At 42.6% G+C, this 18,429-nt stretch overlaps 1 protein-coding gene and 1 long non-coding RNA gene across 4 annotated transcripts; one reads left to right on the plus strand and one right to left on the minus strand.

The window, feature by feature from the left end:
- Nucleotides 1-1,527: 1,527 nt before the first annotated feature.
- Nucleotides 1,528-18,021, minus strand: xylt2 (xylosyltransferase II). 3 transcript variants are annotated; one of them, XM_040005916.1, is made up of 11 exons: nt 17,836-18,021; nt 13,088-13,583; nt 12,172-12,347; nt 10,548-10,750; nt 9,361-9,441; nt 8,802-9,018; nt 8,237-8,413; nt 7,566-7,822; nt 7,273-7,468; nt 5,436-5,769; nt 1,528-4,057 (listed from the first exon to the last, which is right to left on the minus strand). In XM_040005916.1, the coding sequence occupies exons 1-11, from the start codon at nt 17,965-17,967 to the stop codon at nt 3,738-3,740; spliced, it is 2,589 nt and encodes an 862-aa protein (XP_039861850.1). In that variant the 5' UTR covers nt 17,968-18,021; the 3' UTR covers nt 1,528-3,737. The 3 variants fall into 3 exon arrangements, with proteins under 3 accessions (XP_039861850.1, XP_039861849.1, XP_039861851.1); XM_040005915.1 differs by having other exon boundaries at nt 1,528-4,060; XM_040005917.1 differs by lacking the exon at nt 17,836-18,021 and adding an exon at nt 17,595-17,816 and having other exon boundaries at nt 1,528-4,060.
- Nucleotides 8,319-9,967, plus strand: LOC120717719. Its single transcript, XR_005692269.1, has 2 exons — nt 8,319-8,436; nt 8,701-9,967. It is a non-coding gene; the product is annotated as an uncharacterized LOC120717719 (long non-coding RNA).
- Nucleotides 18,022-18,429: the final 408 nt, after the last annotated feature.

The following is an 18,429-nucleotide window of genomic DNA, read 5'->3' on the forward strand; positions in this document are numbered from 1 at the left end:
ACCCCACGTTCCTTCTGGTAAAACGCTGAAAAGACTGCAGGTTTTTGCTTTTACAGTGCATATTTTATTTTCTACTTTCTCGCCAAAGCAGTTTCTCGTCACACGTTTTCATGTAGGACTTCAACATTTACTGGATATTTAAAGAGTTGAGAGCCAACTGGATCAGTGCAGCCTGCAAACAAAATTGGAACCATCAGTATGTAGTATGTGCTGGGGCTGCTGGCAGGCTAGAACTCGGCAAAACAGCAAATGCATCCATGAATTCAATTAGTGAGGAAGCAGGAGCTTGTTCTTGGCTTACCATAATAGAATACTTGTTTCACACATATCCAGTAATGGAATTACGGAGCATTCAGAGCGATTAAACCATTAGACTATCTGCAAGAAATGCCCACAATCGGAGACAATAAACAGGATCTCACTTGCTTTGTCTTTAGTTAAAACTGTGCAGCTCCTGTGATTGTGACAAAGTCCAGAAGTTATCCTGCTGACCGATGACTAACGCGAAATTGGTGGTGAACATTAAGTGATGTGCTCTTTACAGTTCTTAGACAGCGCTTTTAGTTTTTTAATTTTATCCAACATGTCTCATTCATCCATTCACACTCATAAATCATGACACACTGCACTCCCCTAACCCCCTAGTACTACAGGGAGGTTATATTGGGTGGCATTAGATCACTGAGCTATTAGATTATTGTTGGGTACAGATGTTTCCAGAAAATGACACAGAAGGAGTCACTGTGGAAAGAATAGTTAATTATTTAAAAAAGCACATCCTTTTGAAAGTTAATTTAAAAGTAAATTAAGATTTTATATTTTTTTCTGTGGTAATCTGGAATTTCAGTTTATATATTGTTAGTTTCCCGCATCATTTTTAATATAGTTACATAAATACCTTGTGTGTTAGTTCTTCATTATAAGGGTAGGTGATGGCCGTGGGCGTCTGTCCATCCTCTGTGGATGACATGTACGCGCTGTCCGAGGAAACCATCTTCCCCCGCTCATTCATCCTGTGCGTATCCCAGCTGTCGTCCATCCACTTTCTATTAAATAGTAATTATCAGCTCCTAACCAAAAAGCAGGTGAAGTCCTAGAGGTGAACTAAACGTTTATGCTTCCTCTCCATCCTTTTTATCGCCCTGTCTTAATTCCTCCACCCCACCTTCTCTGCATGTCTCCTTCACCCCTGGATGGTTTATATCACCATGCTACGATGTATAATTATGTTGAAACTAAATATTTAAAAGAAGGAGTTTTGGTCAGAGATGATAACGGAAGTGTAGCTTATACAGTATTCATGATGCAAGTCATGTTGAGCTTTTTAACAAGGAAGGGAAAAGGAAGTGTTCAGCGCCCCGGAGAGAGAGCCTCATAAATATCTCCCATCGTGTTCCTGTAAGAGGGAAAACCCCTCGAAATGTAGCGGAAAGGTTCATTTAAGACTTTCAAATAAGAAGCATTTCCTCTCTATTTCCACCTGATTCAAAGGCATGTTAAGAATGAAAATAAGGAAACATCTTAATTTTTTTTTTCGTTTTATTGAGTCAGCCAGATCTGTCCTATGAGCTTTTTCCAGATAAGAGCTCTGGATGACTCACCAGCCGGGCTGCTGCATATCACAGCAGCACGGAGGGAGACCTCAACTTCCCACCCACCAAAAACAATAAAGGTCTGTATCAAATGACGCTGAACAGCTGGACAAATGTAACACGATTGGAGAGCAGCTCTAATAGTTTAGAGTGCTGAGAGATAAACAGACAACAAACATAATTCCTCCCAAACAGGATAGAAAAATAACATCTGTCACACCCATTCATCTGCTCCCTTATCCCAATAAAACTGGGGCTTCACTGAAGCAACTGTACTGATCGAGGTAAACAAGGTCACTTAAAACTCACACGGTGGCCAACTGTTACTTAACAAACACGTAACGTTGGAGTAAAAAAGAAATCAAACAAACCAAAGCACAGACATGGGTTTCACTATCATCTGAAAAGGCATTGATTGCACATCTGTGGAAGCTTTCATCCCGTAGTAAACAATTCAGCTTTGTGACATAAAGGCATCTTAGAGTCTCGATCACACTGAAACAAATGGACGATACACTCGTGACCACTCTGGGTCGGTGGACTCAAAAAGAAAAACAAAACAAACAAAGAAAACGCACAAAATTCAAAAAGTTGAAATTAAATTCACCTTAACAAATTAAATGTGAACGTGTCGTGACAATACTGCATACAAACAGATACACGGCAGGTGTGTGATCTAAAAACCTTGCATTTAAGAGAACTTTGAGATTTTGGAGAACTGTGTAAGCTTGCTTACTCTGCAGAGAGAAGACTGACAACACGTGACAGTCGTTAGTGTTATGGTGGGGTTATACGTCCTATACCTTGGTTGACACCTGGCACGGAGTAGCCAGGGTACAGACACGAGGGCCTTACAGGTCCCGACAGGTAAAACAGAATGAATTCTCTTCCATTGACATTGTTGTTAAAAAACAAACAAAACACAAACAAACAAACAGCTGCGTTTCAGACGTAGAGTGTCTTGGCTTTTGCCCGCTTCTTCCTATTTCCAGCCTACATGCTGAGCTAACATATAAACAGAGTGGTTTCAATTCTCCCAGTGGGCCGAGAGTAATCGGAATAAACGTTATTTTTACCCACATTTCCTTCAGCTCAGTAGAGTCGCTTTAGCAGAGTGGATAAGAAACAGGTCAAACAGCGGAAGTAAAAGTCCTGACTTAAGGTCCACCGTCTGTTGTTTTGGAGCTTTCATGCACACTGCACATCCCTCCTTTTCAGTTAAAGACGTATTACAAAGATGATCTCAGAGAAACTGTGAATGCATCCTCGCTATCTGCACCAGCAGTCTAGGCACTTCCTTAGACCAGACGTTTAGCTTAGAGCCTTTTTTTGCAACAACAGAAAATTTAACTCAATTTAGCAGCTAGTTCTGCGAATTAACAAACAAAATGTGAAAAAATGACACAAATAATATATTAAAAAAAAAAGCACAAGACTCCTAAGGATACACAAGAACCCCACTCTCTTTACTACTCTTCCTTCTCTGTGTTACAGTCCAAGAATTTTATGTGTCTGTGCAACAGGGAGTGGCAGTTTGTTCCTATTGTAAAAAAGAAAGAAAGAAATGACCTTAACCGTTACCTTCTAATCTTCACATTGTAACCTAGTGACCTCTGTGTAAAACCAAAGTCTTACAGTAAAGTGCACTTCATCTATCTGTTCCTTAATGCTTACATAATAATGCTTCAAAATAAGCACAATAACATGATTCACAGGTTTGATTCTCCCTCGAAAAGAAGACGGAGCACGGCACGGAGCCTGTTGATTCTACCGAAGTGCAGGAAAACTGTGCGCCTGAACACTTCTTAAAGAAACTCCGGCACAGACGGATCATGACTGCAAACCTGTGCGACAGCTTAAACAACACGTTACACCCCGCATCCGTGTACCCATTCAGTAAGCGGTGCTACAAGTCTAGGCGCTTGCAGTTTCCTATGTGCAAATTTCCAGCAGTCATGCTCTTGTCTTTCAAGCCTGTATTACTGTGGCGCTGAGAAAGACGCGGCTCCTCGGTGGAGGAAGATTCCTTATCGTTGCTTATGTGCCCTTGAGCTCTTAGCCGACCTCGGAGACGTCCTGGTTCACACAGGTCTCCTAGCAGTCTCCGGTTTTCTCTGCACGTCTGCAGTCTCTCTTCTCTGAGGGCTACCTGATCCGCCCATCGCTTTTCACTGGGCCCATATCAGATTTAGGGTCTGGGGACAAGGAGCTCCAGGCAGTCTTGGAACAAGACCCCAAAGCTGGGCATGAGGAAGTCTGTATTGCACACAAGTCGCCGATAACCCAGAAGGACTCAACAGAAGTGTCCACCCATGCATCAAGGGCCTGGCCCACCAACTGGGCATTACGCTGGGCCACCTGCATGGCAGGTTCTTGGGGAAGCAGTTTAAGCACTGAGCTCAGTTGCTGGAAGCTCTGCTCCAGGTACAAGTTCCCTGGAGGTCCTGCATGAAGCCAGCTGTCCTCTTCTAGAACAGAAGGAGAAAAAAATCAGAAGAACATGAGTTTCTGAAAAATCCACCAAAGTTTGCAGATTTTAATGATCAAGCACTAATGTACGCCCGGGGACATTCTGCATGTTTTTATTCCCAATAAATCCAAAGCAAAGATTAAGACTAACAATGAACACCATCAACTGTGCAGTCTGACATAGCCGATGCCATGTTTGCCCAGGTAGGCATGGTCATTGATTACAGCACACACCAGCATTGTAGTTTATTTACTGTAGCTGATGAAGCTTGTAGGCAACACCAAACTTCTGTGTGTGTGCGTGTGAGAGAGAGAGAGTAGTTTTGGGCACTTTAAGGGGTGCGTCTACTTCTTAAAACCTTTATATTGCCTTTTTTTTTTTTTTTCCAAATAAAGCATGCTGGAAACAAAAATCAAAGGTGAAAATTATGCTTTAAGTTGATGTAATAATATTGGTTTAAAATAGTGGAAAGTAGAGAATCGGATAATTTAATAGCCAACATTAGTTTCTTGCCGATATATCAACATGGACTGGTATGATAAATGAGTTTTAAAAAATAAATTAAATAAATAAAGGGGCAGGAAAACACCCAATAAATAGCGTTATGAGTGCTGACATCGTTTACCTAAAAACACATATTTGAATATTAGGAAATTGGTTTTAATAATGTGAAAACAAAACAAAAATATAATGTCCTGAAAAATACTTTCAGCACAGCATGCTTTTTTGGAGACTGGCTTTATTCACCAATAGCAATCAGTATTAGAAAAGCTTCTGTCATTAAACCTGCATGCTCTCTTTTCCATAGAGTACTGATTGGGACAGCTATTTAAAAGTGGTACTGTAAAACTAGCAAGGCCTCCTTCTTCTCTACCATCTTCAGCTGCATCGTCTTCCAATTGGGCCTCAGGGATTCTTAAGATGTTTGCGGACATAAACAAAAACTTGCTGTTACTGTTAACCATTTGCATTCACAAAAATTGACCTGAAAGGGTCAGACAAACTATAAAGAAGCAAAAATAAATGCATTCACCTGATACCCATCCACTTACATTTACCAATTACAGCAGACTGAACAACAGTATGGCTTTAACTTCTGCGTGAACCAAATGTGTGAAAGCCTGAAATGGTGTGTCACAAAATGTTGGAATGACATGACTGAACACATTTGAAGTTCAAGACTTTTAAAGGGCACGGAGACGCCCTGTGACCGCGACAGACAGGACTGAACAAGTATTTAGGGAAAATGTAGTGCTTGACTGATTTGGTGTTTCATCATGTGATTCTGTCACAGAAAGCGAAATAAAGAATAACATCAGCCTTATCTTTTCAAATTAAAAATGAAAAGAAAGAGCTATAAATACATGTCTCACCTTTGCGTAGCGGCTCCTTGTTATTAAAAGTTAATGGCATGACAAGAAAGTGAACTTCTGCCACACGCTCCCATTGTTTTAACACCCGTACCGTCCAGGTGCCCGGCCGCAGGGGGTGCTGCAGTGGCGGTTTGTAGTGTGTGTACTCTGCATCCAAATCCACTGTAATGTCATAAGATGCCGCCACCACCAAAGCCGGGTCGACCCACACAATAGTGGCGGTGAGATTCGGACCACGTGCCCACTTCTGGACTGCCAGAGGTTCATCGAAAGGGCCGATCACCCCACCGAAGTTACGGAAGATCCTCTCTTTGGGATCCCACTCTGTGCCGATCTTAGGATAACAAAAAAAGTCATTTTTTAAAAATATTTTTAAAAATTTATGTGACATGTTACGTCCCTCTGCAGCCCCTAATCATCTCAATGTTTTCAGCTGGTGCTAATTGGCCACACCTAGTCAGGTGTGGATAAAAGCATACCTTAGGCAAGCTTCCTGGGGGAGCTCACTTGCCTTTGTGGCACTAGCCATTTTAGCCAACCTGCTATGCATTTTAGGATTTAAAACCTCTTCTCACTAACACTCTGGTATTCATCTCCTTTTTTATGTTGCAGCTTTGAGCCAGGTTGTAACATAAGTGGGGGCTCGTCCGGGATCTTTGGACATTTTTGTGGAGACTGAATATCAGTTTTTTGTATTGCTTTTAAGTGGGTGAGTGAAGGTGTTCACTGTGATTGAGCTACGTCCCTTTAGTAAGTGTGTTTCAGCTGGGTGGCTGTGCTGCCCTTCCATCGAAGCACTTGTTTGTTATTTTGCTTTGTTGTTTTAGTTTATTGTGTTTGGTGGTTATCCTGGGTGGGGGTACAGAGTTTGGTAGGAGACTATATCGCTGATCTGCTGCCTGCTCTCGAGTTGGCGTTTAAAGTTGCCTCGAGTCCGGTACACCACTGAAGACTAGACAGGTAAACTTTTGTTTTTAGCATCTTAGGTTGGGAGTTGCGCATAGTAAATCAGTGGCAGCAAACTTGGCAGGAGGTTTGAGACCATTCAATAATTATGGTCTTGTGCCTGAGGCAGGTAGGCCATTTTTAAGTTGGCATAATGTATACTGTGTGTGCATATGTCAGTGTTGATGGATGCTAATGAGACCCTTGTGAGGTGAGTGCTTTGTGCTGTGACCTTTAGTGTTGTGGGAAATATGGCTACTTTTGTTGGATCACTTGTGAGTGTTGTTGGCCAGGTGATGGCAATAACACTGAGGGGTGCTGAGCAACCCTTGATGTGATCGTTGTGTGGCCATAGCTCTCCGTTTTGTGGGTGGTCACTAGTATGCTTGCCTTGTGGATTAAAGCCTTATGTTACGACCCGGCTCAAAGCCGCAACATAAAAAAGGAGATGAATACCAGAGTGTTAGTGAGAAGAGGTTTTAAATCCTAAAATGCACAGCAGGTTGGCTAAAATGGCTAGTGCCGCAAAGGCAAGTGAGCTCCCCCAGGAAGCTTGCCTAAGGTATGCTTTTATCCACACCTGACTAGGTGTGGCCAATTAGCACCAGCTGAAAACACTGAGATGATTAGGGGCTGCAGAGTGATGTAACACATAATACAACAACACTACAAAAGAGACCCACTCCTTTCTGTCTGAAGAAGGTGAGTGAATATTCATTTCTTCCAGTATTAACATACTTTTTGTTAAACTAATTAAACTTCAGTTTAGCTTTTGTCAGATCACGCCTGATACAGCCACCCTAATTTTTAGATATCAGCTAGAAAATCTTCCTCATGTTGCAGTCGTCTTGATCTTGAAAGTTTGTACAAAAAAAACCTAAAGAGTGCTTACTTCCAGATTCTTGAGCCTTTCAAATTCTTTAAGGTTCTTCTCAAGGACGAGTGTAGCCTGAGGCACTGCCCACATCTCCAAAGTCTCCCTGGCCTTTGACTCCACTGCCTGGACTTCTTGGCGAACCAGGTACCCTTGGAAACGGTCATCATAAAAGTATACATGCACAGATAGAGGGACGCCTACTGGTTCAAACCTGGGAGAAAAAAATAGATAAATTAAACATGACAAAGAAAATAGCTTATGCGCTGTGTTAGTGACAATAACAAAGCAAAGCAGAACAGACTCTCCACCTGCAGGCCTTCACGTTGCTCTGAGCAGTCACCAAACTCTTCAGGCCCAGGCGAAAGAATGACAAGTACGCCGTGAGAGCCACGTCACTGAGAGAGCCCACGCCGTCCAGCTGCTCAAACAGGCTCTCCCAATATGCCTTGATAGCAACAGTTCCTGGAGCATACTGGCCATACAGGTGAGTGTCCAGGATGTCTATGGCCTCCTGGTTCACCGAGGACTCAAACTTGCGGGCAAAGAATGTTGGACGGGTCAGTTGCTGTGGATGAGGAAGAGAAAATGGCAAAAACATATTTGACAAAGAATTAGAATTTAGTTAAAGTCAGTTTGATTTAGCATTAAATAAAGCCCTTCTTCTGTAAAGTATCTGCAGCTCTGCCCCACTGGACTCTGCTGACAAAAACAGTGATTTCCCATCTTACAGAAACAGGGCTCATTAGTCTACTTTGTGTGCCGTTCCTTGCTTGCAGTCAGAACTAACCCCAAAGAACTCCAGGAGCCCGATAATAATACAAACTAATTGATTGAGGAAAGAAATATTTAAAATGTTTTTAAATATAACCTAGTGCTAGCAAAGTGTACCTAACAAAGTGGCCACTGAGTGTGTATGGCTTCTGTCTATATCACCCAGCCCTGTTTTTTGTTTTAAAGTGGCATCCTCTGTTGAACTCACCTGGATTCGAACGAGGTCTTGTGGTTTAAAATCATTGGGAGAGCAGCCACACCAGTCAACAATGTGCTTGTACTGACATTTACAACCCAGCTTACGGTTCCAGTTGGTGACGCGCAGGTTATTGTCCACCAGGGTGTCACACATGAGACTGTTCCCGAGCACTGTGTGGAAGAACGACTGGGAAGAAAGGGTAGGAGTAGGTATGTTATTTCTTCACTGTGTGAGAAAACAGTGTGGCCAAGTGTTGTGTCCAAATTAAGCTTGTGTAAACCATCAAATATACGTATAAACTGTTTCTAACCACACTCTAAATTACAAAAAGGTCACAGCTCTATAGCGGTGAACAGACAACTCTTCTGAGACCAAACTACACAGATAAAATATAGCGAAGCCTCCTCTCATCTTGCACTTCTGCTGCACGCTGTGCCAGAAAGCTTAAAGTATTACATTATCTCTGCTGCTAGGCTCTTCTGACTTGGCAGGGGACGACGAGCCTGAGACAGGCTTGTGTATATGAAACTGTCTCAACAACGGGAGATAAACAGACTGCCTACAGCTCGCTTACCTCAGCAGGAAGCAGAGCGTAGGAATAGAACTGCTTCAGTCCCGACACAAGCTCGTCCTGGGAGTTGATGACGTACTCCACAAAACGGCGGGTGAGTGCAAACCAATCGGAGCCGCCTGAGACCTCCAGGCCTTCGGGGATGTTGCGCTCGCCTAGACGCCACATGTGGTTGTCACACTCGTGGAAGAGACGGTCAAGGCCCTGCTTCTTAATAAACCTGGAACACAGGACACAGCTGAAAATGATGGTGGAAGAGACACGGGTGAAGGTATTTGCACCATTCATCGCAGTAAATGATAAAGAACTGTAACACTGCATTAAATAATGGATCTGACAGAGCTCTTTGCTCCCCAGCTCACCTGTATCTGCAGCAATATTTAAATACACTTCTATTTGCTGAGAATTTATAGAGCAACTTTTTGTGATTTCATTCATTAACATTGTTGAGTTAGTTTTTCTGTAGTATTAAAAGGTGTGTCAAATGTAATTTATTATAAGTCAAAATGCCATCCCGATGTCAGTATTTGCAGACTGTGCTGCCTTTATGTAGCAAACTCACCGGGCATTCTCTCTCCCATGGGACTTGAGAAAGTTCTTATCTCTGTGCAGCGACAGGAAAGCCACCAGTTCATCATTGGTCCTGCAGGAGGGCATTATGGTGAGAATTGAAAGAAGGAAAGGTTATGTTGAAGCAGGAGACCAAAAAAAGGGCCATCTACAGGGTTCTTTGGACTGTGTTATGAGTATTGTGCTAGCTGAAATAAACTACTCTGGACACAGCACAGAAAACATTGTCTTTCTGCGTGTATCCAAGCAAGCCTTTTCCCCTTGAGATGGTTCAGGTGGACTAACAGCTGCTTTGTTAGGGGTTCAAAGCTGCCCCAGAAACAAGCCAGCCAAAACTGATTCATGCCCAAAATAATTCATTTGAAGCTGCCACTAGATTCTCTTATCTGCCAACTGTTAAGTTTCTTTGTAATGTTGCTGTAAAAAGCGCCGTAATTGTAGGTGCAGTTTTGCGAAAGGGAAAGAGGCATTCAAAAATAATGAAAAATGGCTCAAGATACAAACTTTGAGGGAATACAACAAACACAAAGTAGGTTAAAGAGGTAGTGCACACTAAAATGCGTTTTTTTTTTTTGTTTTTTTTTAAGCTCTAAAATAAACTTCACTGTGACAGAGTGAAAATGGCTCAAGACACCCTTTTCTGTTTGGGATTATGAAAGATAAGTGGTGTAACCAGCTGTTAAGTTTCTTTTGTTTTAACATGGCGGTTCAATGATTTTGACAGGAGCAGAAGCAACACCATGCTGCAATGTTTCACTACACACCCACATGTCTCAGCACTGCTTTTGATGGCAGGACACTGAACTGATTGCAAGAGGGCGAGAGAGAGTCAAAAACAGCTTTGGGCATTACTAGGGCTTCAGGTAAAAGCTTGAATTTATACAGTTTATGACCATCCTGATCTCCCATGACCCTCTGTGGCAGACGTTCATTGACAATCTGTCTAATCCTCTTTTTTTCACTTGGCCTGAGATTCACTGAGCAACTCCTGCCTCACATATCTATGTCCCCTCTTCAGTAACCCATCTAAACTCAAAGCATCTTTTTTTTTTTTTTTTTTTTTTTTTAAATCTTGCACTGCATGGATTTAGGCTCAAATGTGGGAGTGAATGTACACCTTAGGTAAAGTGCAACAAAGATTAGCTGTTGAGTTTATTTCTGTGTATATGTGTGACCAACCTAGTTGGAAAGTCTGTGGCACTGAGATTGATGAAAAAATCCCACTTCCAGTCCAGCATGGAGAGCAGATCCTGCATGCTGCGTAGGTAGGCTTTGAGAAGGCTGGCTCCTCCCCAGATGGTGACCATGCGCCATGGCGTGGCTCTCACATTTGGGTACTGCTGGGCTATCTGCAGGACCTCCCGATGCATGTAGCCAGACCGCTGTCAGAGTTTTAAAACCAAAAGTCAGTTAAAGAGTTAAATGAGGAGAGGCTGCTTCTGAAACAAAAGCATAATCTACTTTTAGCTTTGTTCTCACAGAGCTGCAGCTGCCACTGTGCCAAGACCATCACACAAAACTGGCTCCTGTTGAAAGAGAATTTGATCTGAGAAGAACAACAGCCACATGGTGCTCTGTGCTGTGGGTCATAATGACGATAGAGGAAGAATCAAAATTAGTTTCTGTTGCTGGCTGTTCCTCCTTTAGGTGACTGCAGGTGAGACAAAAATAAATGAACTGAGCTTAAAAGATAGTCTGGAACAAACCACAGTGCGGGGATTAAAGGAAGAAATAGAGGCTGCTGAGCTGCCAAGCTTTATGCAGTGGTATTAAAAATTGAGTGAGTGAACATGTGACCACTGCAAGTGTCTGAAATATGCAAGAAACCAACAACTGAAGGTTCAACAATTCTTTTTATTATTTCTACTTGGAACTTAAATTGATTAATTATAACCTAATTAACAAGGGGCCTGTTCACAAATAAGGAGAGCTAATAAACGTTGTGAAGCAATAAATGGGCAGTTTAGGGAGACACAGACACTTCGAAAGTGACTGTTTGGGGACACAAAGTCCAATTGTGTTTAGCAAAGCATGAACAAAGGGTATCGATTCTGTCTTGTATATTTAAAAGAGGACATAAAGATTGTATAGTATGAAAAGGGTATACTGTTTTTTTGCAGAAATTAGAAAATAGGAGAACGAATAGTAAAAGAGTAGTCTGAACTCAGTGCTCGCCTTTAAACAGGAGAAGAAGAGGACAGGATAAGAGGGAGCAGAGCAGTTGGCAGACATTTTCTAGGACAAACCTGACCTGTTTTACAGCCCCATCTCTCAAACAGGCTTTTGCCTCTGAGATGGATGAGGTTAGGCAAGCAAAGTATCTAAGACTGTCTGTGGTGTGATTGTCCTACTGACGTCTTATCCATCATTGCCTCCGGTGAGCTGCTCTGCCGTCCCTTGGCAGCAGAACAGAGCAACTCCCTACGTCTCCACAACCTTTCCGGCAACACAGGTGCACTGAGAACAGGCACCTGTTTCTCTGCTGTCTCTGCTCAACACACCTGAGGTCCCTGCCTCGGTACCAGCCGTGCATTTGTCTTTTGCCTTCCGGCTGCACATGACAGCAGACCTTTCCTCCACTAAATCCAGCCCCTAAGAATAACCACACTTTGCTCTATCCAGGCTAATCCCCTTTACTACACTGTGAGACCCGTGGGATAAATTTAACCTTCATAATGCAAGAAGATCTAACTGGGAAAAGCATCTGTGAGTGCACCAAACACATACTGTTTAATATAATATTTAAGCACCAAAAATAATACTGTCTAAAGAGACTGCATGGCAGTTGAAGCTCTGTAATTACCTTATCCACATGGATGTAGTAATAGTGGTCACGGTGATAAATGGCTTTGATGAGACGTTTGAGCTGCCGTACAGCACGGCCGTGGACCATCAGAACGAAAGCCACTCTGACGGGGTTCTCCACTTCGGATAGGCTGTCTTCCAGCTCACCAACAGCCTGAACTGGGTGTGACACACCTGTCCCAATAGGACAGACAAATATGACTCAGTAGGCTTGGGGGCACCTCTAAGCTAGCTGTTTAACAGGCACTATTAATGGATTGAAAGAGATTTAATTTTACCATGTTACATATCTGAAGTATTCAAAATCTAAAAGGGTTTTCTTTTACTTTCCTTTTTGACAAAGCGTCCAACTCAGCAACACTGCAAGCTGCATTTACAGTAATGGCACAACTGAGCCAGAGGCGTGGGTTGAGTCTTTTGGCCCTGTGCAACCCCTGCATTATACTGCAGTTGCAAACAAGTTCCCTAAATGTGGCTATATAATCAGAGACATTTGACGATCTATAATGTATAACCCTAAAACTAAGCACAGCAATGGGCAAAAGATGGAAAGATTCTTCTGAGTTAAGGACATGAAACAGCTATTTGTTGCTGTTTATCATAGTGGGTCAAATCTTTTTGTTTTTAGTATTTGAATTTAGTATATTTTTAATTATGTACCAAAGAAAACTGTAACAGCTACAACATTGTTAGACTGAAAAATAACAAAATCTATAAAACAAAATTATCCTATAACTGTCAAGGAAATTTGGCAACAAAGAATGTCTAGACTGAAAATGCACTGGTGAGTAAAAATTACAGTAAATGTCAAAAAGTGTCATTTTGTTCATTTTTTACATTCATCTCCTTTCACGTTGAAGTTTGTAGACTACACGTGATTATAAATACTCATGCAAACTTTAGCGGGTTCTCACCAAGCTGAGGGCAGAACTGAGGGAGTGACTCTGGCATGAGCTGCCCGGCCTGATGCTGGCACACGATGTTGGCGATCTCCTGTCTGCACTGCTGTGACGCGGCGCGGTGCAGAGCAGACAGCGCATCCTTTCCTATGATATCACATTTAGGCACAAAGTCACTGTTGGGGGCTTGGTGCGCCCCGTCCACGCTGCCTGGCTCTCCTGGTATGGCAGCAGCAGGTAACTTGCCTGCCCCGTCTGGGCGGATCTCGCTAAGGTTACGGCTGCTGGAGAGATCGTGGGGGACTACACCATCTACTCCAACCCCTGTCATTCCCCGTTCCTGGGGGGTCTTCAGCCTGATGTTGGGCTTCCCTCCACGGCGGCTGCTCCCTCTCCTCAGTGCACTGGCACCATTGCTTCCCTTGTTTCTCCCCGACAATGAATTCTGTGCGTTGTCTTTCTTGGGGTCCTGGTTGTCGTGGTCAGGCAGCTTAGACTGTCTTAGTTTTCTCTGAGGAAAGAGAGAGAGCAGAGACATGAGACATGTTTTAAATCCTGCTCTGTTGCCAGTCATTCCATAAGAATATCTTGGACAACCACTACTGAGAGGAGGCGTTATTTCTTTGGAGTCATAATGAATCATAATGAATCCACAGAAATGACACATAAGGTAAACAAAGACCTTGACTAGGGCAGCAGTAGACAGAGCCCCAGAGGGAAGGATGTGTTTACTTGCTTTTGTTTTTTTTCATTCTGCCGATCTGGGTTATTTTTAGCTGAGCCTCTGCCTTTTTATGGAGCTAATCTGCAAAAAGTGGACAGTCACACATGATTCCAGTGATTCACTGTACCGACCTGAGTTTCCTCCCTCTGGCCAAAATCACAGGCAGGAAAAATGCACACACATGCAAGTAGGTCACATGTTTACAGCCCCTTCATACACACATTAAGAAGTGACAATTTGGCAAATTTATTTGCACTTTAGTGCTAAAATTATCTCACAGAGCTCAGGGGGATTTTGTGACAAATTAACAACAATATTATATCATTTTAGTTTATTATAAAAAAACAAAATCTGTAAAGCACTAACTTTGATAGTGTTTGACTGTAACCTCTTAAAAATCAAACCAAGGCTTGAGAGCTTCCTTAAAATGTCACGATAAGACCTTCTTATAAATGCTTTGACATGATAAAATCAGTGAAGTGTCCCACTGCTGCAGTCTCTGGCCGTAAAATCTCTAAATGTTAAGTCCACCCAGTGTTTGTCATATAGTTATACTTTTGTGAAAATGTCAACATAAAAGGGAAAGATCAGCTTGGGGGCAGGTGTAGAGCTGCCCGTTTTCCCCAGCAGGAAAATTATGTAAACACTAATGAAAGCTAGAAAGGTCTCTTTCCTCAAGTGCAAAAAACAAAACAAAAGAATGCATCATAGAGAATAGTGTGTTATCATCTAAACTGATGTTGTATCAAAATGAAAGAGGACCCAGTTTAAGTTTTACATCTAAGGCTCGGTTTCAAAGCAAAAGCTTGGAGTGAATCAGTCTCACTGGAGTAGAAATCACACCTCAAAAAATAAAGGCAGAGGACTTTTTTGGAGGGAAAGACACTCACACGCACACAGTTTAAGCCATTTTAAATCTTCTAGCCAAATAACATCATAGTTTTGGCACACTAAATTACTGGTTCATATAAAAAGTCCCTTCAAAATATTCATTTGGAGAAGAGAAAGAAGAGCGAGTGGGTGAGAGTGTTCTGCCTCTGTCAGAAGTTATGGTAAAACGTGGGCCCGCTCATTCGCCTCACACCGCTGGCACCCCGACAGCCCAGAGATTGTGGGAACAGAAGATGGACCGGGCCTGTGCGGTGGGATGAGGAGCCAGATAATACATGGCCAACACAGCAGCTGCCAACCAATAAAGCAAAGTCAGCTACTGGCTGCCAACTGCAGTCTCAAATCCAATACAGTAAGAGGGATTGTGAAGTAAACTTACACAGCAGTCAGTGCAGTGCAAACCTACTGGAAGATGCTTATATGCATTTAAGGAACCTTGCCATCTTTCTGAGAAATTATGACACCATACATGTCAACTCATCAAGAAAGCTTTGCTTCCTTTAATCGGTGTAAGAGCGGATGCTTTAGTAACATCTTTATGTCAATTTCACAACACTCAAAGGCCAAACTAAACACAACCTCAGCTTCTGTGGAAGTGCTGGGAGGAAATCTGTGGTCTGACCAGCTGCACGACACTAACTCAGAATAGGCCTTAGAGAGTGACTACCCATGTTGCCTTACTTAACAAAGATTTATCCTTTTTTTTTGCCATTTCTGACCTTTTCATAAACCAAAGTGTATTTGATGCAAAACGCCACAGCTGCAAAATGTGGCATTAATACGGCATGAATATGTAAAAATGCCAACAAAAACTTTTTGTTCTGAAAATCAAATTCCTGTAAAATTCAATTAAATAAAAAAAGAATAATAATAAAAACATTAATGGCATGATAACAACAAGCATGATTGCCAGCAAACATTCATAAGAAAGCTCCTTAGTTTTCAGCTGCCAGCTGACATGTTTTTTGTGCAGAAAGCCAAGCACGCAGCACGGGCTAACATTTCAATTTTCCTTATCACTTGTGTTCACAGCTTTTAATTAACGCCATCATGTCAAAAAATAAATGTATTGATTCAAAGGCAAGCCAGTCAGCCTCTTTACTTTCCAATTAAAGTCGAGTGAAACCATATCAGCGTTGCCATCTGCTGAAGCGTGAAGCTGCAGCAGCAGCGAGCACTCAGCTCTGCAGGAGAACCCGGGCGTGCAGAGGGTGATACGAGGATGACAAGCGTCATGTCTTCTTCTGTCCTCGCAATCCTTTCGCTCTTCTGCCCAAGGGATTTAATATAACGCATGTGACCGTGTTCACACATGCACTGCCAGACGCTGATTAGAGCAGATGCAAGATAAGGCAGAGATCGCTGAGCACGGGGAGACCGTTCAGAGGTGAAGTGATGATTAATGTGCACGCTCAAGTCAGAAATTTCATTCTGCATCTGCGAGAGTGCAAACATGCAGAGACCAAATGCTGACATTTTGCATAGATGTCTGCCAACATAGCTGCATATAGAGCTGACATTTGTGCTGAGTGGTAGTGCCACAACTTCAGGGCCCAAAGATTAAAAACAGTCAATAAATAAATCTGATTAACAGTGAAGCAAACAACCAGTGCAGCTCTTTTCCCATCCACCTGCACACCTTTTAACTTTAAGACCATTATGCTTTCACCTGAGACACTCAACAGCAACCCCGAGGTGCAGTTGAGCTTCTATAAAGTAGTGTGCACTTCTGCTCATTTAGAAACACAGAAGAGCTGCATTTAAACACAGAAACCACAGCCCTGCAGACATTTCTCTTATCTTTGCTGAGGCATGTTTAAGCATGAATACAACTGATGAAACAGCAAACAGAAACAGGTGATGAAAGCCGGAGCCTCTCTCAAAATCACTTTGGCAAGAAAAGTTGACTCACTTGCTGCATTTAAAGGAAATGATTTATTTATTTAGTCTAGCATCACCATCTGACCGATTAGCTCATGGTTTAAACTGAAGTGGTCAGCAGCAAATCATTTCCTTGGCAAACAGAGGCTAATGTCCGCAGAGTAATGACCCATCTTTTTCCCTTTCTCTGAAGGAACAGCCAAACATCTTTCCCTCCCCTCCCACTCGGCCACTGTTACATCTGTTGCCTGCCTTAAACCTTGCCAGGCACAGAACTTCAATCTATCCATATTGGAAAAATTTACACAACCACATTGCTTGATACATCACAATAGTGAGCTGGCAGGGCTCCCACCTCAGTTTTCAGTGTGCATTCCTGTGGCTCCATCATCACTGGTGTGTCTCAAAAAATGAGTCCTGTACACGCATGGTTCACCTATCTATGTTAACAGCTCAGGTTACCTGACTTAGAGGGAGAACTGGGACAGAAACTGCCTCAAGGTAGCGCACTCCAGGTGTGCCAGGGAGACCCAGGGAGAAAATTCCCACACAAGACTTGGCTACTGTCGAAGAAACTGTTTCAGTGGTATGTAGGAGAGGCAGCTCTCTGCTGAACTTTTTGGTATGACTCAAAGCTAATTGAAAGTCACAGAACAGCCACAAGCACATCACAATCCACAGGTTGATATAAATAAGTAGGAAACATAAAACAAAAGAGATCCAAGTCATCCTGGAACTACTACATGAAGGCGGTCCTGCTCACACTGATGAAGTGTTTGGGATCAATGAATCACCAGTCTGTTCTCATGCTCCCTCAAACTTACATTACTTCATAGCATACTATTCGTCTTAGATATTCCCCTCCGTCTGTTTTTCATCACATTTTAACAACGCCATGGTTTCCAAAAGAAATAAACATGAGCGGTGGTACCCAAGCTCACCGCTGTTCCTTAAACAAGTTAACTACCACTTAACTACTCCTCTGGTTTTATGTCTGTGACAGTCTAGCAACGAATACTTTCTCACCAGGTAGTGTGGTCAATGAGAGACTGAGGAACAGACAGACACGCAGGCAAGTAGGTAGGTAGGAGGGCTGGACAGGGCTGGTCCGTTGTGCTGAAATGTTTGGGAGCAGCGCTCTTCCCCAACTGCTAACAGCTAACATCAGCTATAACTCACAGGGGGCTAAGTGCTAACGGCTAGCTCTACAATTAAACCAAAGCGAATAGCTGTCACGCCAAATACACCCGGAGGATCGGTTCCTCACCTCTGCCTCGCCTTCTTCCAGACTTCTCAGACTCCATACCACAAGCCCTTGAATCAGGAGGATAGTTAATGCGGCGGCAATCGCTAGTTTATATCGTCGGAGCAGCTTCTGCACTCGAACGCTGGCCACCATTTTTCCGACTCCGGTTGACTGGGAGCGCGTGCAGGGCTCATTCTGAGCGGCGCGCCCACGCGGGGTCGCTCAACATCCCGGTTTGCTGGAAAAAGTTATAAAGACGATTAGAACTGCTTATAATAATAATTATAATTTATTTATTTGACTGTATTTTATAGCGTTCACTCACATTAGTTTTTAATATTTCCAATGACCTGAAATAAAAATAAATAAGTAAACGTTCTTTTTTAAATTCATTTTCTATTTTCTTATTTCTTCAACATCAGTGTAATGGTATCAGAAACAGAATAAAAGAATAAATAAAAATAGGCATTATATTTTCCTTCAACTTCCAGGTACAGACATAACACGACACTGACAGGTGACATATTAAAGGAAAATCTAACATACACTACACTTCATAGCATGTTCAGTTAGCATTGAGATTCAAGTTTCAGGAGGTCAGCCTTTACATTGGAG

Source organism: Simochromis diagramma, unplaced genomic scaffold (assembly GCF_900408965.1).
Source record: "Simochromis diagramma unplaced genomic scaffold, fSimDia1.1 OVJJ01000510.1, whole genome shotgun sequence".
Taxonomy (NCBI): Eukaryota; Metazoa; Chordata; class Actinopteri; order Cichliformes; family Cichlidae; genus Simochromis; species Simochromis diagramma.

What these genes read in the sequence shown, in the direction of transcription:
- xylt2 (XM_040005915.1), bottom strand. Translation starts at nt 17,967, where the DNA reads ATGGTGGCCAGCGTTCGAGTGCAGAAGCTGCTCCGACGATATAAACTA. An exon ending in CATGGGAGAGAGAATGCCCG is followed by an intron (nt 9,019 to 9,360) that starts GTGAGTTTGCTA and finishes CCTGTGTTCCAG; the next exon opens with GTTTATTAAGAAGCAGGGCC. An exon ending in ACGCTCTGCTTCCTGCTGAG is followed by an intron (nt 8,414 to 8,801) that starts GTAAGCGAGCTG and finishes CTTTCTTCCCAG; the next exon opens with TCGTTCTTCCACACAGTGCT.